Below are 22,299 nucleotides of genomic sequence, written 5' to 3'. Positions count from 1 at the left end.
AAAAAAAATTATTTGAAAAGCAACCGCTACCACACTATCAAACACTATTTTAGAAGAAAAAAACTAAATCTAAAACCACCACTACTCACAACCCAAGACAAACCAATATTTACCACACAAAACATGATAAATTAAAAATAAATATCTAATTTTCTTACACCATGGATAATAAATATAATAAAAATATAACCTATATGCATAATTTATCTTTCTAAGTATTTTCTTATCTAAAAGCAATGTTCAGGATGGAAAAATATAAATACTTTCAAACAATCATCTCAACCCAAACTACAAACTACAGTACTGATTTTATATTTCTAGTCACATATATTGAGAAAAATCAGAACATGAAACGAAAAGACCTAGCTAAGGAAAACATCAGCAGATATTTCACATCAAAATCTGAGTTTTAATTGTCTAAATAATCAATACCGATAGTTTCATTGTCTTGGGAAAACGAACACTCTAAAGAAAACAATGTACTCGCAGGTGTAGGCCAGTAATTTCTCTCCAGATTTTAGGCCAGTAATCGCCATCTCAGGCAAAACAAGATTCAAGCCACTGCACCAGATCACCAGCTGACCTGCATGCTCAAGAGGAAAAATAACGGATCACTTACAAATAACAAGAAATAAGGGGGCCAGCGAGCTAATTGGTGTGCCTGCATTTGCAGATCCTGGTGCGCAAATGCTAAGCCCAGCTCATAGATGTCAGGCACCCACAAGTATGGACAAGTGTAACATTGCTCGAAAGAATTTTATGCTTTCAGGAAACGAATACTAGAAACAAGGACCGTTATACTAGAAACAAGGACCGTTACTTACATTTGTTGTCACCGTAGACCTTACAAAAAATGCTCAATGTCAATTTCCAAGAAGGAACATGGATCCGTAATGACAAAGTTGTTCAAGACCTGAGTAATTTATTGCTGATCAGAAAGATGTTTAAACCATACAAAAGGAGTCATAGAAAAAGTGAACTGGCAGGAAATTGAATGTAACTTGTGAAAGGAACACTTTTCTATGACAAATTTATTCCGCATAGCCACTGGCCATCTGTTATGTAAAATCAGTTGTGAAATTCATTTTTCATTTATAGTGTTGATGCCGACATAAAATAAAGCTTAAATTCCAAAATAGATTACGGTGCTAAAACAATACTTTTCACCACCACCCAACCCTAATAAACAGCCGCTGCCAGCACCAAAAAGACTACCAATTTATATAAAATATTCTCCACAAATGTATGGACAACAGAAATTACAAGTCACTGTTTTCACTAAAAATCACTTCTGGAGCACTGTGCAACTGTATATAACAATTTGTTAAAGAGTCCAACATAGCAATCAGTAAAAAATTCAAGAATAGAATAATCAATTTCATGGATAAAGAAAGGCACAATCAATAAAGTTTACTGGAAATTTCAGATTTTAACACATTGACACCAACAAGAGACTATATTTTGTTACTGACTATTGTTATGAAATATCATGGTGCTAATAAATAAAACTTCTAGGTATGAGATCACTAGATACCTGGGGGTGCACAATACCAAAATCACCAATATGCTTCCCTTTGTAAATGATGCTAGCTTGTCTACCGGGAAGAAATTCAGGTGCCTTCAGTAAATAACAAATGAGGGTTGTCATAACCAATAATGCCAGAATGACCTCAAAAACAATAGGCAGCACAGGAAATACTTACATCTGACCGCTGTATGTAGTACCCTGTATTGTCACCGATTGGCACAAAAGGGGTTCCCAGCACTTCCATAATTCTGTCCAACAAGGAATGAATAAGCTGCAAACACGGTTTAAAATGTCATCCATTTAACTTATTAGACTCTATAAATTCTGTACGTGGTTAATAAAATTTAGAGACAAAATTGCTGGATGTAGAACAATAGAGGAAAAGTCCTCGGATGAATTTCATGGAGTGTGGTCTTAGGATTTTGGATTTATGAATTTAGACATTGACATCAGATTTGATGTAAAAATTGAATGATAAAGGGGAAAGGATGACTAACTGCAGGCTTGTAGCATTATGAAAGAAATCCATTTATTAAAGCCTCACGCTGTGCAAGAAATTAGAGATATAGGATGCAACTTTATTCATTAAATTGTGCAGCTGGAATTAGAATATTATAAGCATATTTATGGGTTTGAAATCTGCCTGATGTCACCAATAGAGTTTGACTCTCGAGTAAAAACACAACTACCATTTAGAATAATAAAAAAATAAACAAGAAATTTAAAATTTGCTAAGCAGAAGATACTTTATGCTTCCTAATTATAGCTAGAGAAACACTTGTCTCCCAGCAATTATTAGATTTTGGACCCTCTACCTATACACCGAAATCACACTTAATCCTTAGGCTAGATAATTGCTGCACAAAAGCATACAAATTTGAATATTGTTTGGCAAAAGCCATGCCTTCAAATAAGAAAATCAACTAGAGAGATCTTTAATGGGTGGCAAGATATCAAAAAAAAAGAATACCAAGGAAATAAAATCAATGAATTGATGAAGTATCAGATAATAACCATTCAAAAACTTGTAATGAAGCCATTCCATACAAGATTGGAAATGAAGCTCAACAACATAACAAACTATACCTCAAATCCTGAGTTAGTGCCACAATACAGAGCTGCAAGATGGCGACGGTTAGTTGCACCAACATCTTTACTCTCATCCAAAAATGCTACATCACCCACTTCAAAAATCTATTGGCCAATTTCAAACATGAGAAGTTATCCACACACACATATATATACATATATCCTGCCAAAAGCAGGAACAAATTATCACACCTGAAAAAAGATTATTGATTCTCATTGATATAGCAGCTACCAGCGACATAATGGGAGGATGTGCACATGTGCGCATAAAAATAGCAGTATAAACTTCTATTTTGCAATGAACTGGACTCGATGCATTAACCAAACACCCTTGGACATGCATAAAAAAATTGCACCCTAGATAGTTGTTCTGTTAGATGAAGGAACTTCCTCCTACCAATGAGGGTAAAAAGTATTGCCACGGAGTATCAAGAACACTATCATACTTGATAGATATTTGAGCATACTCCAGAGATTAGTAGAATTATCTATGCATTCGAGTTGTCAAAATAGTGTAAGAAATATACAATTCTCTAATAACAAGGACTATCAAGAACCAGAAATAAGTACCTTGATTGGCTTAGGATGGTCTTTGTTATGTCCAATAATTTTCAAAGCACCAGGCATGAGGCTTGTTCGGACAGCCTACAGAAATGTACAGGAAATTAAAATTTGAAAAAGAGGTGAAGATATTATGTATAGATATGCCAAAATAGGTAGCATGCAAAAGCTGCAAAGATTATTTAAACCACAGACATAGGAACCAAAATAGCAATTCAGACAATTACTTTCTGCCCATTTAGGCATGCTTGTTTGGATTACAAACCTCAAAATCTGAGGAACGGGGATTTCCAATAATCACTGCACTTGATCGATCATCTTCTCGATTTAACAAGGCAAAATTCTCTCGATTAGAGCATAAAATCCATGTTAAGACCTCTGTAAACCCATTCATTGCAATCTAGAAATTACAGACAAAATAAATAAATAAATAATAAAATAGCCCATGGAAATCAAAGTAGAATAATAAAAACCACAATAAGAAAATGCTAGCAAAGCAATAACATGAAGAGAGAGAGAGAGAGAGAGAGATCTCCTTTTAGTACCTCTGCTCTGATAAGATCCTCAAGCTGATTCAAGGGCAGTGGCTTCATTGATGGGAGCCTTCTCTTTGGAATGTCATTGTACCCATAAGCAATTGCAACGTCCTTGAAAGACAGTGGATGCCTTGTCATTCGCAAAAAGAAAAGTATGCAAATTGGCTATGTTATAAACACAGAAAAAAATAGTAACCATTGTTGTATACCTCCATAACATCACAAGGGTGAAGAATGTCACTTCTTGTTGGAGGTACCGATACATTGATATTGCATTTGTTGTCATCAAGTACAGAATGGTCAGCACGCAATTGCATCCGGTTTAATAAATTAGTAACCTGAATGAAAAAGGAAAAAAAATACAAAACAATGCTATTGCTATCTCAGACTTTCTTGCATGGACAGACACAAGGGAATAGTGTCAGCAATGCCATAATTGATAAACAGATAGCTGACAGAAAATCCTAGAAGAAAGCATGCTAGAGGGCTAATATACCCATCAGGTGCAGAACTTCCAACGACAGAAATCATGTACAGTACAACATCCAACGACAGAAAACATGTGCTGTACAACATCCCCTGATAAGAGATGGTTTCTTCAAGACAGAAGCAATTTCGATATGATAATCGGGAAAAAAAATGAAAATCGTTCCTTAATATTCTTACCAAAATTACCAGGTAAATGACAACAGTGGATGGTTAATGAATACAAGAATGAATCAACATCAAAATCCATGCCCTGTGATTGAACACAGCTTAACAATTCTTAAATTTCAACTGCTTTCAGATAACTTAAATAAATTTTTAAAACTAATCAGAAATTCAATTATTTTCACCACCTCAACATCTGTTTTCCTTTTCCTTGATGCTGATAACACATAAAATTACACCTCAAACAACAGCAGTTGTTGAGCTCTGTTTTAAATGGCTAAAACAACTTTAGATGACTTCCCTAGAAGTCCACTGACTCTCAAATAAACTAGATGTAATCCACGACTGATTGCTGCCCCAACTATATTCTCCTCTTAATATAACTTGTAAACAAAGTTATGGAGAATCAAGTGAATGGCAAATTAACACAATCCAAGAAAACTAAGTCTCTGAGCACTCAATTTATTTGATCAATCGATCTTTGTCCCTACATCTTGAATGTCTAACCAGGGCACTATTTATTAGCATCAAAGCAACTAGAAAATAGGAATACCAAACCTAATCCAAAAAAAAACCCACTAGGAACAGGACTAACTGATAGACTAAAAAAAATAAAAAAATCCTAAACTTCTTCCTAAAATAAGCAGTCTAGAATTCAGTGGCAGGTGGTTCTGCATCATCAAGTATCACCTAAAGTTAAACATGCTACCATCAGTTATCAACTTACATGCAAGGAACCAACTTGCATTTCCTTGAAAACTATCCAAAGTTAAACTATAGTCCTGCTCATTGAAATCAAACACTGTAAGTACAATAAATCATGTTCAGATCAGTAATTCTTTTTCTCTGGTAAAGCCAGATGCAAGTATACTTCAAGGTATCATTGAGCAAATTTGCAAATTGAAGGAAAATCAAAGTCGTGATCTTTCTTAATGTGCTGTCCATTTCAAAGCTTTGTGCATTTGAACAATCCACACAAGTCCTTTGCTTCAGGAAATTGAGTAAACTCAACACCATCAATTATCTTCAAATTAAAGCCTAATATGATCAAAAGCAGAATTGGTTTACTTATGATACATCACTTAATCAATGAAAATGCTGAAATCAAATGGAGCAGCACTTCATTTAAATTTAAATGAAAGCATGTGCACAAAATTAGTAACAAGTGTAGGAACAACAGGAATTACAATACCTTTTCTGCCTCCAAAGAGACTCCAATTGAGCCGGTAATATATGAAAGAGGAACTTCCATGTTATAGACAGATAAATCAGGGTAAATGAATGACCTCCCATCAGAATATATCACTTCAACTGGCTCCACCTCAAATTTTCTTTGACAATATGCTGAAAAGATTGTTACCTAAGAAAACAAGGAAAATGTGTACATAAATCTAAAAATTACCGTGAAAAAGAAACCTGAACTTCAGTCTCTTACCATCGTGTTCAAAACAATATTGGCCTTTGTCAGATCAGTGGCTGTGCATTCAATGAAAACATTCTTAGTCTTCAGAGTGATAGCCGAATGTGCACCATTAATAATTGGCGGTAGAGATAAAACAGTTCTGCAGAAAGAAACATGAGATGCATATATATACAGGCAGTAACTTGCATTTCTTAAAGCACAAAAGAGAGATGCCGTAGGCTATAAAAGAGCACGACATTCATACTTAATGATCAAATGAAATGTGTCAATAAGTAACCTAAAATATCTCATCGAAACAACCACATGAAAAAAAGAGGACTATTGTCACTGTAATTGCTGATATCTGCCTTGCCCTGCCCCCCTAAGAAAATTGGACCAGGCTGGGTTGCTCATTTTTCAAAAAATCAATTCCATTGAACTCCACATATATACAAATAAAACATAAGGTTTCTGCCCCATCTGTATCTGACTCAAATTTGTGCCCTCTCTTGACAAGATATCATAAAATAAAATGGGGCACAAACTAAAATAGAGATACAAATAATGCACAAGGATGAAGCCAAAGCAAGTAATTGGAAAAGGAAAACTACGGATGCACCCTAATTCCAGAATTTGGTGATGCGCAGGGGAAATCTAAAGAATTGAGTGATGTGCGGGGGAAATCTAACTCTTGTGCATTCACATCCTCCATAGGGTGATGGAATCTCTCTTACCAGGGGTATATAAAGCAACTGAACACTATATCAAATTATAGAAAAGATGTCATTCAATAAAAGGAACTAAAACTAAATAACAAATCAATAGGTTGACAGGCAAGAAACTACAAAATCATAACGATTTGATTTTATCGAGAAACTTACTCATACCTTTTAGAATCATGTATGACAGGAAACACTGGAGAATTCTCAATTATTTGTAAGAACTTCTTCAGCTTCATATCAGACTGCCAAGAAAATATTGTTAGAACCCATAGCAAGACAAAAAGGCATAATTGCATTTTTTGCACCTAGCATACAATTTAATTCGCAAACTCCTGCGTATTACAAGAAAATCATTCACAAAGGATAGGCTTAGAACCATCAACACCACAGTTGTTCAAGGATTAGAAAAACAAACAATATAAAGGCAATATCAAAACTTGAAAACATCACTAATGGACAACAAAATGAAGACACCATAATTTCCAAATCACCTTGTAAAACTCCATCAGTTCATCAGCTCTGAAGCTTTTCTCCTAAATTACGAGAATCAAAGACAAAGAAATCACCATTAGTCAGTCATAAATGTTTATGGCACTGAGAGTGTAAAGCACAAAGCAGATGACAATAAGACAGCAATAAAATTAGCCAACAAAAGAAACACAAGGAAGCTCCCATGAAATGTGAAATAAGGTTAAGAAAGACTGTCTGGATAGATTTCTAACTCCAAAAGCATGCACATTCTCTCCAGGTATTTGTTGTGTGTGAAATAGTGATGTCAAGAGGCACTCGCCTAGGCGGTCTAGGTGAGGCAAAGCCTCAACACCTTTATTAGCCTCATGCGTTGGATTTCAATGAGGAGTCGCCTTGGCGAGTGCCTTGTGAGTGGGTGCAAGGCGCTAAGGCTAGCGCCTGCTTGAAGTTATTCCGTTTCTATTGGATTTTTTTTAATGATTTATGTTTTGACCTATTTGTCTATTTTTTTAATATACCACAAGAAACAAATTAAGGTTGTTTCTGTAAAAAACAAAGATTAGGGTACCAAAAAATTAAAGAAATCATTAAAGTGGGAAACAAACAGACAATGAAGTACACTTAGAAGAGAAACACCAACCACACTTTCTTTTTCAATGGTGGGAGTCGAAGAACAACACATTTGTACAGCTAATACTTTAATTTTTTCTAAACATTTGCAAAATAGTTTGAGAGATAAGGATTTCGATTATAATCATGAAAAAGAGGATATGGAGGATTCAAGTGAAGGAAAGGAAAGCATGGATGGAGATGTTTTTGAAGATTAATGAATAATGATGATGATATTTGATTTTTTTTTTTAATCTATTTGGCTACTTACTATTTTAAATTATCTTATTTTGTTATAAGGGTGAAAAATATAACTTTATATGACTATGTTATGGTATTTTATATTTTCTTTTGATTTTCGAATGATCTAATCTTAATTGGGAAGGTATATATTTTAGATTTATATAATATAATATAATATTTTTTTAATTTATAGCATTTTGCCTTGGTTCATTTGGGGGCGCGCCTAGCACCTTGGGCATTTTATAGGCTTGGCGCCTTCTAGCGCTTTTCGCCTTTGACAATATTGGTGTGAAAGCACACTAAGATGTTTAACAAGAGTATATAAGAAACAAGGCATAACTAACACAATCCTACTAAATGGTGCCAAGTACATTCAGAAAAAGACCTATAAAACTAAGCAAAGGGGCAGAAAAGGACAGGCTTATAGTTCAAGTCCCCCTAGTATAAACTGATTTTCTTGTGACATGGCCAAAACTCACCATTGCAGTGCAAATGGGAATACATTCAAACATACAAATCACAAAATAAATATTATAGCACAAGTTACCTGTTTCAGTGGCACAAAATTAATGCTTTTGGGATGCAAAGCCTGAAAAATGAGCGCATAAAACATGTTATAATTTAGTATGTATTCCTTCAGTTCTCATAAAACAATCCTGATTTTCAAGAAGCAAATGAAAGTCAGAAAACCTATCAAGGAGACATGCAAAACCTACATGAATGAACTTTGCAACAAACAATTGTATCCATAAAGAGAAAAGATACTGCTACAAGACCAATATTTAGTCCGGCAGAGAAAGGAAAAAAGAAAAAACATAAAAAGTTGCAGTAGACAATATCCAAAGGCCACTTATCCATATATAACGGGACACAATAAAAACATCATTGCAAAAGTGTTGAAACATTCCCATCTTACAAAAAGCATCTACTGCGCATACTATAATTATAGCACAGGCCAAATGAGTTGCGTGGTCCTCTTCTTCCAGACTTGCAGTATTACATCACATTATAGACAATACAGAATGCATGTGAAAAGAGATGATTCCAAAGATATTGAGCCCACCTCATAAGTGAAAGGGCCTTGTAGTGTATCCAAGTCATGAGTCCCAATTGCAACTAGGGTTCTTCGCCTAAAACATATGAAAACAATGGATGTGAGTATTATGAGAGGGAGAGGGATAAAAACAATAAAAGAGCATTCAGACAAGAATATTAATACTACCTACAGATGTTTTGATGAAGCTTATCTTGAAGATCAATGAAACTGTTGTAACTAGCTTCATCAAATGTAACATCTCTCAGAACAGCACAAACAACAAAGGGACGAATCGAGGATGTCTGCAGCAGGCCATGTGATGCCAAAATTACTCCAAGCATGCTTGTGGCTATTAGGAAAAAGAAAATAAAAGAGAACATACTTGTGGTTTGACATGCATCTTAAGCATTGAGTCCTTGGGAATGCTGGCAAGTGTATATGTTGGTGTCTGCTGCTCCTCGTTAAAAACGCGGAGGGCTTGGGCAATCCCCTCAAGGCAGAGCAAATCATATCTGAGGATATATAAATCAAACAGAAGGATATTATCACAATCTTTTCTTGTTTATATAATACAAATATAAATATAGATAAACCGAACCTACCTGTTAGCAGGAACTTCAATTTTGTAGATGATTTCTCCATCGTCATCACCAACTCCTCCATCTTCTTCATCCAAGTGCCTCTCTTTTCTAATAATTGATTTCTCAGTTGTCTGATATCATCATCGAGTCAAATTGATTGATTGATTTTGGATTCGAAACATCATCAATCAAAACAAAATTAGAAGAGGGAGGGAGGGCTCACCACATCGTCGAGCTCGATGCCGAACTTGAAGCACAAAAAAAAGTTGATTTTGGTCCTTCTAGTCTCACCATACCCAATTTCCATCCCACTATTTTTTTTTTTGTAAATTTCACTTTTTATCCAAAACATCATCTCTTGTTTTTTTTTTTCTTAGTTTGTGTTAGGAGAAAGAAAGTCATTTCGATGATAGAAAAAAAAAATATTGGTTAACAATTATTTTGGTTATCAAAATAGTTGATCTTAGTGACTACAAGTTCTATTTAATAAAAATAGCTCCAATAAGCTCTTATTTTATTTTTAGATTGTCTGAAAAAATATATTTAATCTCGAGAAGGTTTTTAGTTTCGAGTTGATTTTTTATTTTGACTCTTTTAGGTTTTTTAAAAAGCATAAATGAGTTTATTTAAATCTTTGAGTGTTTAGGTCAAAATAATGTTTTATAATTGATGTTTTTTTAATCATTTGTTGCAATAGATGACTTTTTGCCTGCTACTGTTTTAAAAAAAATCACTAGCAGGAGACAAAAAAAAAAGTTTAGAAGGCTAATATGCGTGGCTTGCCTCATACTTGCGTGACGGGGACTTTTGTTTGGAGGCCCGAGCATGTTATGTTTTCTTAATCTGATAACAAATTTTATGATATTCAAACTAATAACTTCCTGTTAGTTATTCAATTGAATCTATTTCGAATAAAGAGACATACACAAGTGAAAGAGAAAATAAAATTTTCATGACCCATCAAAAGTAACAAAAATATATTCATCTAGTATCTCTTTCTCTCCAATTTATTTATTTTCATAAAGTGGACCTCATTGAATAACTAATTACACTAATTACAATTTAAATATTATAAAATTTATTGGAACCTTTCATATTATCGATAAATTTGATTTAACTCAGCAAATAAATCTCTCTTAAGAACTTTTATCAAAATATTTGCAAATATTAGCTAGTTCAATCTAATTGAATTAAATTGATTAGCTATTCAATTGTTTTAGAAATGCTAAAGAAAAAAAACATAATAATCAAAAAATGTTTGAAGAATTAAAAAATCATACATTTAAAAAAAATCTTTAATTTTAAGAAATAAAAAATTCCAATATCACTCAATCATTAAAATATTTCCAAAGAATCAAGAAAAAAATTATTATCTTTGGAAAAATTAAAATATTTAATAAATAAAAACACTTCTTGAATTATCAGACATTAATTTTTTTTACAATGTTTGGTAAATAAAAATATCAAAGATTTTTAAGAACATTATTTTTTATCTCTTAAAAATTAACATTTTTGTAGAGTGTTTTGAAAATTTTCAATTTTTTTTAAATTGCAATTTATCAATTTTCTTATCTTTTACAAACAATCCAATGGTGCAAAATTTCTATTTTTGTTTGAGGATTTTTTAATTTTTATTATTTATTGAAATAAATTAATGGCAGGTCAATTTCATATTTTTTTATTATATATATATATATTGAATTTCAATATCTTTTGTTATTTAGTTTTTTATTTTCTTGACATTTTCATAAACCGTGATTTTTTTTTTCTGAAAGACCAAATTGTATTAATTTTCTTACACAATTTAATTGAGGGTCTTGAGTTTTTCTAAAAATTCTTAAACACTTTTTAAATTTATTTTTAAAAGTTTCGTTGAATGCATATTGTCGTATTTTTTTAAATAATATTTTTAAAATTTATTTCAGTGAATGCATATAATTTAATGCAATTTAGTCCAATTAGATAGAGTTGACAAAAATTTGAATACATCGAGTTAGATTGACTGCATATTTTTCACAATGATTGATTTGTCAAATGGATAGAAAATTACAGGCAGTTTTAAGGCAAAATGTACAACCACTTGAAAAATAAAAGTTTGGGATGAAAATTTTATTTTTTTGTAGTTTTAAGTTTTGAACTGTATAGTTATTGATATAATAGTTTATAAAAATTTACATGGTTAATAATTTTAGAATTTATAAAATTAATTAAAAAATATATAAATTAATCTAAATGTTTATGTTAATAAATAAATAAAAAATTACAATTTCAACACCACCAACATTACATGTTGCATCACCATTTGTAAATTGGCATTCCCAGCACAAATTCTTTCATATCAAGTCCAATGACAAAATAATAATAATGATAATAATAATAATAATTAATCAAAAAATTAGATGCCAGATTCTTAAAGAAATTTTAAGGCGATGAGAGTATGTTTGACATGGTGATTGTGGGTGCTTTTCAAATAACTTTTCGTGCTACAATACATATCAATAATATTTTTTATTTTTTAAAAATTATTTTTAACATCTGCAATCAAAATGATTCAAAACATATAAATCATATTAAATTTTAACTAAAAAAAATTTAAAATTTTTTGGAAATACGCCGCAGCTGCGTTCCCAAACGTAATCGAAATCAGGTTTGGTTCTGGCAACCAATGCCATGTCATTAACATGTCAAAAATCCTTAAAAATCAATAATTATATTCAACCTTCTCTCTTTTCTTCCAACTTAGAAAAACCAAAGAATAAAAGAGAGAGAGAAATCTAATTTTTCAGAGTTGACATATAAGTCAATGAAAAAAATCTGTAACTTATAGAATATCGTTATTTAAAACTTAAGTACTATATAATTTTTTATTTTTTCATACCCCACTAAAAATGGAACACCTCGATCTTTCAAGTTTCAACATTGTTTACCGATTTTAATTATAGATTGATTTCTTTTTTATATACATGATAAATACTGTGTTGATTCGGTTTTTTGTTTAAAATTATATTTTTATATTTTTTGATTGTTTTGATTTGATGTGATGATATTAAAAATAAAAAATTATTTTAATATATTTTTGAATAAAAAATATTTTGAAAAATAACTATTATTATAATATTAAATACTATTGAAAAAAACCTAAAACTTTTTTTTTTCCAATTTGTTGCGTCTGCGGAGACTGAAATAGAAGAAAAATAAACGTTTCCTTTTTGGAAGAAAAAAGAGATGAAGGTAATTAACTTTTTTTTTTGTCTAACATAATTACGTTTTTATCCTTTCCAGTCATTTTTATTGCTTGTAGTAATTCCTCACACATCGGTGCAAGGTATCTCAGATAGTTGTGTGCGCATGGCAACAAAAGATATTTATAGTATGATTGAAAATGAAATTTTGATTGTTTTTTTAAAGAATATTTTATTTAGAAATGTATTAAAATAATATATTTTTTTATTTTTTAAAAATTATTTTTGATATTAATGCATTAAAATAATTTTAAAATATTAATTTAAAATAAAGAAAAATATAAATTTTTTTAAATTTTTCTAAAAATATTTTTGAAACGCAAAAATACATTCAAAATCCTACTGGATATAATTATTAATGATATTTACAAGAACCACTGCATAATTTATTATATTTTGTTGCCATATTCTCATTTCTTTAATAGCTTTGTGTACCTTTTTAATTTAATAGGAATTTGGAATTTTGGAGATTTTCGAAAAATAAAGCTTTTTTAAATCATTTCTCTCAAATCAAAATAATTTGAAACTTATTTTTCAAAATAAGATATTTTATGCCATTTCAAGCATAAATTTTTTGTATTAAAATTAAAATTATATCTAAAGAAAAAAAAACACAATTTTAAATGATCTTTCTTCCTTTCCCTCTTTTTTAAAATCATTTTATGTTTCTCTTTTTTTTTTATCATTATTAATTTTTTTTATGTTTTTAAAATGATTTTTATTTGAAAATATATTAAAATATATATTTTTTAAATTTATTTTTATATTAACATTTTAAAATAATACAAAAACAATAATAAAAAAAAGAAGGTAAGAATCCATCCAACGGGTCACATAAAATTCAAAGCCATTCGACGATCCCCCCCTCTTTAATTAAACCTTTAACTCTATCCTCTCTTCCAGATAATTCTCCTCTCGCTCTTTCCATTTCTCCACTCTTATCTCTCCCCCACTCTCTCTGCTCCAAAACGAGAATGGCCACTGTAATCAAAACGCCGCCGTTCAGTGCGCCACGGATTATCAACAGCAGCAGCATTTCCTTAAAATATGCAAATCCCTTATGCCTTTCTTTTAGCCACAACAACAACAGAAGTATTCCCAATTTTTCCCTTACCAAAAATTCTCTCCGGTTCCCCACCAAACCTTCCATCCGGTTCGTAAAGTTCGTTCCTTTTTCTTCACAAGGAGAAACCGAAACCACCGAGACCGAGGAGACAATCCAAGAACCAGAAATTGAGGTATTATTATTTGCTTACTGGTTTGGTTTTATTGCTTTGCTTTTATTATTTTGGAGGCAATTGAAATTTGACTAAGAAATAGCAGTGGATTGTTGTTTTGGAAAATTGGGAAGAATTCATATTTTGGGCGAAAGTTGGGATTTTACTTACTGCGTATTTTTCATTTTTGAAGACCTCGAAGAGGGATATCAAGTGTTTTAGGGGTTATCATGAAAGCTGTATTTTGATGATCAGAAAAGTTGACTGAAGGAAGCACACTGGAAGCTGAGATTTTGAGGAGTTTGGCATTGCAAAATAAAGATTGAATATCATGTTTGAGTTGAAATTAGTTGCATTCCCTTGTTGGAGAGTGAAGAGTAGATAGGGTTCTAATGGAATTTGTTTTGGGAGATTAGGATACACACACACACACACATATTTCTGCTTTCTATATTCGAGTCCTTTTACTGAACAAGAAAGAAAGATTTCTACTGTTGATGATGGTCTCAACTTGTAGACTTGCTGTGATTTCTCAAGGTCTATGGTTGCAACCAACCTCGTCATACAATGTCTTGGAAATCTCTCATAATGAAGCAGAAATGTGATATCTGGGTGTACTTAAAGCGTTAAAAAGTGCTAAGCTTCAGTATAACTTTTGTTTATCAGAGAAAATTATAGTATCATTTAAATTAACCTTCAGGGTATGCAAACTAGGTACTTGTTTTCTCAAATCAATATCATTTTTTACTCATAGGAGACTGATTGCTTAAAGAGGGGTTGTAGTTTCAGAATTACCTGTAAAAAGTGAAACTTAATTTAGAGTTAGCTTTCCTTTCCCATGCATTAGGAGCCCCATGTAACCTTTTGGTTTTTGGCGACACTAAGTGAGCATAAATTTCAGTTTTACTGCTTCCCAAACTCGGACATTAGCCAGTAAAGAATCTCAAATAAGAACTTCAGAATGCAAAAGATCCCGCTATATGCCAGAATACGATGCTTAATTTGGATCGCCTTCTTTAAAGAGCGGTTTGAGGTGAGGGTTTGGTCAATATGTTGTTTTTGTGAGTATATCATGCATAATGAAAGTTATTGGAACCCATGCTTGAGTGGACTTAACTTCTTAGTGCGTGGTTTGTTGTGTGAAAAATTCTTCAATAACATTGTAAATACAAACCTTTTTCTTGAAAAATACTAAATTAATTTTTTGTCAAAAATAAAAAAGCTTTTACAGTATCTTTATTACAACTCAAATAAAACTGCCAAAAAATATCATGATTTGGACCATATTCTGTCATCTACTTTGTACTTTTGCTATTGAAAAATGCATTAAGATCTTGCTTTGTATGGTTAACGTGGCTGCATTTGGAATGATGATTCAATCCATCATTTCCATTTTTTATTTAAAGCAATGAAGTTTACTGATCTTACAATAACACAAACAATTTAATATAACTATACCTTCACACAATGAAATCTATTAAACAACCAAGAAGATTCTAGTAGAATTTCTCTAGATATATCATAATGGCATAGAGGATCCAATTCCATGTGGCCATTCACTTTTAAGAATTTAGTTAAGAGTTTGTTTGGACTGATTGAGAAGTTGTATTATATCTTTTCACTTCTGAAAATGTTTTTAGCAAGCATATTTTTATTTCACACTTAACTCATTTACTAGGCATATACATCCCGTATCTAAGGAGACATTTGATGGATTGTATCTTGAGAACTTCCATATGCACCACACTAGAAGGAGATGTTTGATAGACTTTATTTTGAGAGCTTTAAAAACCCTGAAGGATTTATTTTCAGGAATATAAGGCACATGATTTCATGATTTCACAAATCAAAGCAATTTCGACCATCAGTTTGTTGCCAATGGTGTTGTTTAGTTGTTTTCTTCATTTACAATGACCTTTGCCTTTTTCAAAGTTGATTTGGCTTCATTTTCATTATCATTCTTGCTCTTAGAAGACTTTTTTCCATTTAATGCTAAGTGTTTTTGGGATAAGGAAGGAATGATCTGGACTTTTTTCTTTCTCTGTTCTTCAGCAGTCCTTTATTCCTTATTTTTTGTTTGTCACGGAAAGAATTCTAATTCATTTATATGCCTTAAACATAATTGTGATTCTCTAGCTGGCTTGCAAGGATGTTGGCTCTGCCAACATTTTTCGTCTGGAAACATATTTGATCACAAAGAAATTAAATGTACCATACAAAATTAAGATGATTGATTGTTGCTTGACCTATGATGTTGTGTAAGCTCAACTTTATTGATGCAGTGGTTATCTATGTTTTATCTGTTTTCAATAACTTATCTTTGGATTGGTTGGTAATTTGATGTTCTAGATCTGAGTTGACAGTATAAATTATTGTTTTGTGCAATTTCTTTTGCATATATTTTGTTTAAAGAGATGGTTTCTTTGCTTGCATGCGTTAGCTGATAAATTTATGTAGCAGGACTCATCTGATGGTGCTGTGGAGGTGGAAGATGCTGCAAGCAGTGAAGAGGTTGCTGATGCTGAGGACACATCTTCAGTCGTCATGGCTTCCCTCCGGTCTTACAAAGAAGCTTTGGCAAGTAATGATGAATCAATAATTGCTGAAATAGAAGCATTTTTGAAATCCATTGAAGATGAGAAAATCAACAATGAAAGGAAAGTGGCCAGTTTGACTGAAGAATTATCAATAGAAAAGGAGCGGGTTCTTAGGATTAGTGCAGACTTTGATAATTTTCGGAAGCGGACAGATAGAGAACGCCTCTCACTAGTAACAAATGCCCAAGGGGAAGTTGTGGAGAATCTGTTGTCTGTTTTGGATAATTTTGAGAGAGCTAAGACCCAGATTAAGACAGCAACAGAAGGAGAAGAGAAGATCAACAACAGCTACCAGAACATATACAAGCAATTCATGGAAATTCTAGTTTCGCTTGGCGTTGTTCCTGTGGAGACTATTGGGAAGCCCTTTGATCCAATGGTGAGTTGCTTAGCTTAACTCAACTCAACTTCAGTATACATGACAACGTAAAATTGCTAAGGTTTGGGAAAAAATGGTAAAAATGATGCATCTAGATGCAAGAAAGACTGTCATTGTAGTATTCATGAACTATATGCACGCCTTGATAATTAATGATCTTGTTGAAATGGGAACCCTTACCTAAAATTATTACCCTTTTATTGATTGGCATAATGATCAGTCAAATGGATCGTTGGCTTAATGCAGGCGAGGTACCGAGTTGGCTCGAAATTCAGTCAAGTACTGATCAACTTTTTCGAAAATTTGATCAAGTTTGTTCTGGTTTTATGAAGGCTTGGACACGCTTTTAACTCAAACCAAGTCTTTGCTTATTTCGAGCCAACTCGGTGAGTTTGAATGTGTAGCAATGTATATATAAATGATCTTCAGATTGTACTTATAGCATGAATTTGCATATAAAAGAGATAGGCAAGAAGCGAACTTTTACCAAATCTTGTGTTAATTCTCATGTTTTTGATGGTATAATAAGCTTGTGGTTCATGAAAGTTTGTGTATTCCTAGGATGTTAGCTGGCTTTCTTTGCTTTTTTTAGATTATAGAAGATTTTGGGCAATTTTCTGACAAATCAAGATTTTCCTCTCTTGTGATAGTTGCATGAGGCTATTATGCGTGAGGATTCAGATGAATTTGAAGAAGGTACTGTACTTGAAGAATATCGCAAGGGGTTCAAGCTTGGTGACAGGCTCTTGCGTCCATCAATGGTGAAAGTGTCTGCTGGTCCAGGGCCTGTGAAACCTGAACAAGTAGAGGAATCAGAGGAAGAAGCTGAGGCTACTAGTGGAACTAGTGAAGGTGGCAGCACAGAAGAGGAGTCTGCTTAGAAGACAAGATAGCCTAGACTCAGTTTTGTAAGCATAAGCTGCGTTGTTGTGCCTAGTTTTATCTTTAGGACCCCAGTTTTGGTGGGTTGTGGTCGTTAAAAGATGATATACTTCTACTGCCATTTGTTTCTTTTTAGTAGTAGTTGATATTGGTCAAAAGGAAACACCATTTTGTCGTGGCCATTTTCACTCTGCTTGTGCAATGCTCCCTGAAGAAGTACTGTAAAATGACAGCAAGATATCAAGTTTTATGGTTTCTATTGACGAAAATCCCCTTTGATTTAATGAATTACAATTAAGGTTGGTTACAGCCTTTTTAATTATAAGCTTTCTGCATGTTTCTTGTGCTTCGCTGAGCTCGAGGCCTGCTTTGTTCGAGTTTTTGCAGTTTCCCTTTCCTTTTTTTCATCATGCTTCTATGTTTTTCCACCATCACCTTTATGTTTTGCTGATTCTCGAAGCTTGAATTAGGACCCCAATGCACAGTTGTAAGAAGACCAACTCTTATTTTTGCAGTATCTTTGTTGTAGGATTTCAAGTTATTTTTTAATGTGAAAAAATATGCTAGTATTATGAATGTATTTTCTTGCATTATAAAAAATTTTAATTGAAAATTAAAAAGTTGATACGGTCTTGTAATAAATTGTGAAAAATGCCGACAAAAATTAAAGTGGAAACCATAGATTAAACTCTTTCTTTATTTAATTATATGTAAATAAAAAATGGATAATCATCACAAATGCAATAGTTTAAATTTTGTAAAAAAAATGTAACTGTTAGTATAAATTCTCTTTTATAATTAATTAATTTATCTTTCTTAAAAAAAAATATATACATCTTCTTTTAACTATGTTGTTTATTACATAGAAATTGCAAGTAATTAAAACCAAGATAAAAAAATTCTAATGATATGAAATAAGTAAAAAATGTATATCTTTAATCAAAACCTCTTTTATAATGCGTTTTTTTTTTACAATTTTTTAGAAGTATTATTTTTAAAAGAAAATAATAAAATAATGAATTGATAATTCTGACGTGAATATATTAAAAAAAATAGAACAATAATTATGCTAATAAAAATTATATAAAGAATTTACAATTATTTTTTTTATAAATATGTCATGCATTTAAAAAATTATACTTATACACAACTATTTAGAAAGCAATTGATAACATTACCATGAAAGACGCCAACATCATTTAAAAATAATGTTATAATTGGATAGTTAGTTAAACATTATTTAAAAATAATATAAAGAATTATTTATATTATTTTTAATAATTATGCTAATAAAAATTATATAAAGAATTTACAATTATTTTTTTTATAAATATGTCATGCATTTAAAAAATTATACTTATACACAACTATTTAGAAAGCAATTGATAACATTACCATGAAAGACGCCAACATCATTTAAAAATAATGTTATAATTGGATAGTTAGTTAAACATTATTTAAACAATTTTATTTAAAAAGAATTTAATTAAAAAGCATGAAAATAAAAAAAAAAGATAAAAAATGAGTCAGGCAAGCTTAAGTTGGGCTTGCCCTCCTGGCCCACATGAAACCTAGGGTTATATACCTGGTTTCTATTTTTTGTTTAATTTGGCGGACATCCATTTTTTTTTTTTTTATATATATATATATATATATATATTTTAATTTGGTGTACAATACTACGTTGTTTGTATGGATAGACAAGCATCACTTGTTTATCATTTTTTCCAATTGTTGGAGATGGTTTTGGTGTCTGTAAAATCAGGATATAAATTTATTTAAGATGAAAACCATCTTTATTAAGTTATTTTTTTAAAGATAAGCCATTGATATTAAAATTGTAATTATTGATGGCTAAATCTAGTCACTTGAAAGCTTTATCTCTTCCTCAAAAGTTTTTGATGATTTTTTTTTTTAAAAAAATTTAAAAAAATAAAATGTAAAATAAATAAAATAAAATAAAAAAATAAAATAAAATCCAAAACCAGAAGAGATCAAAGTAGGAAAAAGAATTCAATCAATGGACCAAAGTATAGATTTCAACTCCTCTTGAATAAATAAGTGAAAAACACTGTCAATTTTTGTTGAAAGTTAAATTTTAGAAATTATTAGTTAAAAATTAAATTGAAATAATTAATTAAATATAACTTGATTATAAATAAATTTTAGAGATTAGAAATTAAAAAGTAATTAATATACGAGATTATAATTAGAGACTTGAAAAAAAATTAAGTAAAAATTTGATTGAATAAATTTCTAAAATTATCCTGAAAATATACATAATATTATTTAGGAGGAAAATTAATATTTTATTATTTATAAAGTTTTCAAATTTTCTATAATAGAATTTCATGCTTTTTATTTTTTAACACAACAAAGAGAAAAACTATATAAGTTACATAACACCTAAAAAATATAAAAGAAAAGAGTAAGCACTTAAAGACATTGCAATTCTTCTATTCCGAAAAGGTTTAAGAGATTTTTTATTAATAGTTCATGTGAATTACTGTTAGAAGTTAAATATTTAAATAGCTTATGATTTAAGACAAGTCATCCCTGAATCAATTATTTAAAATAAAAAAATTATTTAATTTTTATGATTTTTATATAAATCCTAAACAACTTTAAATTTATTTAATAAAACCATTAAAACTCCTAAAAAATATTAAATTTATCGTTTATATTTTGCATATGTTAGAAGGAAACTTAATAGTGGCACCGAAGTCACTGTTAGATAATTAAAGTTATTAATTATATATTTTAATTATTATTGATATTAATTATGAATTAATTTTATGTGAAATTTTATTTTTTTTATGTTGAAATAAAAAATTCTCATGTTTTTTTAAAAAAACAAAAATCAATTTTCTCTTGTGACTGTTCCGGCTAGATCTAGCCAGAATTCTTTTTTTAAATCTAGTCAGAAATTCAAAGAAAAAAAATCATAAAGGGTGGCTGGAAAAAGCACCAGCTGCGGCGCCAGCCTTGCTGTGGCTAGGTCATCGCAGGTGGAGAGGGCGATAGACTTGGCTGTTGCCTCGCCAGAGCACCGCCAGCTTGCCAGCACTTCTCGTGACACACCGCGAGGCTATTGCTCGCACTGCAAGAGAGGTTGCGTGAGGACTGCGCCTCGCTCTGATATAAGCAGCGACAACCTTGGTTGCCTCTACTGGCATTGCCATTGGCTGTGGACAGTGTGCCCACTGCCGGCGACAACTAGAAAAGAAGAAGATGAGGAGCAAACTTACAATTATGCCCCTGCATATTTTATTATATTATAATAGAATTTTTAGGGGTGGAATAATGATTTTTCGGTGTGGCTAATATACCTTATTACTTATTACAATAGGTATTTTAGGTAGAATTATGATTATATTTCTAAACATATAAAATATTTAATATTAAAATTAAAATTAAAATCTTAAATTAAGTTAGATGTTGAATTAGTTTTTCTAATTGGATTAGAATTTAATTAAAGTATTTAATTTATAATTTTGATTTTTATGTTATCCGGATTAGGATTTAATTGAATTTCTTAATTAAAGTATTTTAGAAAAATATTTTTTTCTCTAAATAAAAAGAGGTTTTAAACCAAAAAAATTTATTTAATTGATTCTAAAATAGTTTAGGATGCTAATATGAATTTTAATATGATTGTTTTTTTATTAAATTTAAAAAAATGATTTTTTAAGAAAAAAATATTAAATAAAATTTACTAAATTTAGGAAATTATTAAATTAGATTTGATTTAATACTTCTAAATATTATTATAAAATCACACATAAAGCTAATAATTAGAATTAAAACATGAAATATATTTATTTATGTATATTAATGTCTTTTAATGATGGATGATTATAAATATTAAAAAACTGTGATTGTGTTTTTGATAGTAAAATGATTGTAATATTAAATAGAGTTTCTATGTATTGCATTTATTCTATTTTTTTTAGATTATAAAATTCTGTCATGTCATTCTTTTGGGTTAATGCTTCTCATAAAATTATGTAAATTTTATATAATTTGGATAGAAAAAATTTATTTTGTAATTCAAAAAAAAAATAATAAAAAAAATTAAAACTGAAATACTCACAAAAAAACTTATAAAGATTTGTAACAGCTATCTAGGTTTTGATCTTTTAATTTTTTTTATTAACTCGAGAGAATTAATTTAGATATGTTCATAATTATTCAATTAAAATAATATATTAAAAGTTTATATTTATATATAATTATTACATATTAAATATCTTATTAATATATTAAATACATATTAAAAATATAACTTATTGCCTTATGAATTTATATGCATAAAACCATAAGCTTCCAAAATAAATAAATTTTCCTAACCGAAATTGACAGGGGTGAATGCCAACTCAATGAAAGTTTGGGGGCAGATGAAATTTTTATTTTAAATTAATATAATTTTAATATTTTTATATAATTTTAATATATTAATAATAAAAATAATTTTTTAAAATAAAAAAAATATTATTTTAATATAATTTTAAATAAAAAATATTTTAAAAAACAACACAATTACTCCAAATAAA

General features: G+C 30.5%; 2 protein-coding genes across 4 annotated transcripts; one reads left to right on the top strand and one right to left on the bottom strand.

The window, feature by feature from the left end:
- Positions 1–246: 246 nt before the first annotated feature.
- On the bottom strand, positions 247–9,736 carry LOC133669908 (phenylalanine--tRNA ligase beta subunit, cytoplasmic-like). The gene is made up of 19 exons (XM_062090237.1): positions 9,653–9,736; positions 9,451–9,560; positions 9,231–9,360; positions 9,035–9,150; positions 8,876–8,942; positions 8,360–8,401; positions 6,981–7,022; positions 6,655–6,731; positions 5,801–5,927; positions 5,558–5,725; positions 3,924–4,052; positions 3,724–3,825; positions 3,444–3,578; positions 3,188–3,262; positions 2,615–2,722; positions 1,704–1,799; positions 1,535–1,618; positions 825–913; positions 247–583 (listed from the first exon to the last, which is right to left on the bottom strand). Exons 1-18 carry the CDS (start codon positions 9,734–9,736, stop codon positions 845–847), a joined length of 1,761 nt encoding a protein of 586 aa, XP_061946221.1. The 3' UTR covers positions 247–583; positions 825–844.
- A 3,787-nt stretch (positions 9,737–13,523) lies between these two features.
- Positions 13,524–18,071, top strand: LOC133670064 (uncharacterized). Of its 3 annotated transcripts, XR_009834003.1 has the most exons (4): positions 13,524–13,909; positions 16,346–16,864; positions 17,111–17,250; positions 17,515–17,656. XR_009834003.1 is itself a non-coding variant. In XM_062090488.1 (3 exons), exons 1-3 carry the CDS (start codon positions 13,646–13,648, stop codon positions 17,743–17,745), a joined length of 1,014 nt encoding a protein of 337 aa, XP_061946472.1. In that variant the 5' UTR covers positions 13,529–13,645; the 3' UTR covers positions 17,746–18,071. The 3 variants fall into 3 exon arrangements, 2 of the variants coding, with proteins under 2 accessions (XP_061946472.1, XP_061946474.1); XM_062090488.1 differs by lacking the exon at positions 17,111–17,250 and having other exon boundaries at positions 13,529–13,909; positions 17,515–18,071; XM_062090490.1 differs by lacking the exon at positions 17,111–17,250 and having other exon boundaries at positions 13,530–13,909; positions 16,349–16,864; positions 17,515–18,071.
- The last annotated feature ends 4,228 nt before the right edge of the window (positions 18,072–22,299 follow it).

Source organism: Populus nigra, chromosome 12 (genome assembly GCF_951802175.1).
Source record: "Populus nigra chromosome 12, ddPopNigr1.1, whole genome shotgun sequence".
In the NCBI taxonomy this organism is placed as follows: Eukaryota; Viridiplantae; Streptophyta; class Magnoliopsida; order Malpighiales; family Salicaceae; genus Populus; species Populus nigra.
The sequence above is the reverse complement of the archived record's forward strand: the minus strand, read 5'-3'. Positions and strand labels throughout refer to the sequence as shown.

Excerpts from the sequence above, each read along its gene's own strand:
- LOC133669908 (XM_062090237.1), bottom strand. The coding sequence starts at position 9,736 with ATGGAAATTGGGTATGGTGAGACTAGAAGGACCAAAATCAACTTTTTT. Across the intron at positions 7,023-8,359 it reads ATTTTGTGCCACTGAAACAG|GAGAAAAGCTTCAGAGCTGA; the intron begins GTAACTTGTGCT and ends CTCGTAATTTAG. Across the intron at positions 3,263-3,443 it reads CCCGTTCCTCAGATTTTGAG|GCTGTCCGAACAAGCCTCAT; the intron begins GTTTGTAATCCA and ends ACATTTCTGTAG.
- LOC133670064 (XM_062090488.1), top strand. The coding sequence starts at position 13,646 with ATGGCCACTGTAATCAAAACGCCGCCGTTCAGTGCGCCACGGATTATC. Across the intron at positions 13,910-16,345 it reads TCCAAGAACCAGAAATTGAG|CAGGACTCATCTGATGGTGC; the intron begins GTATTATTATTT and ends AAATTTATGTAG. Across the intron at positions 16,865-17,514 it reads GGAAGCCCTTTGATCCAATG|TTGCATGAGGCTATTATGCG; the intron begins GTGAGTTGCTTA and ends CTCTTGTGATAG.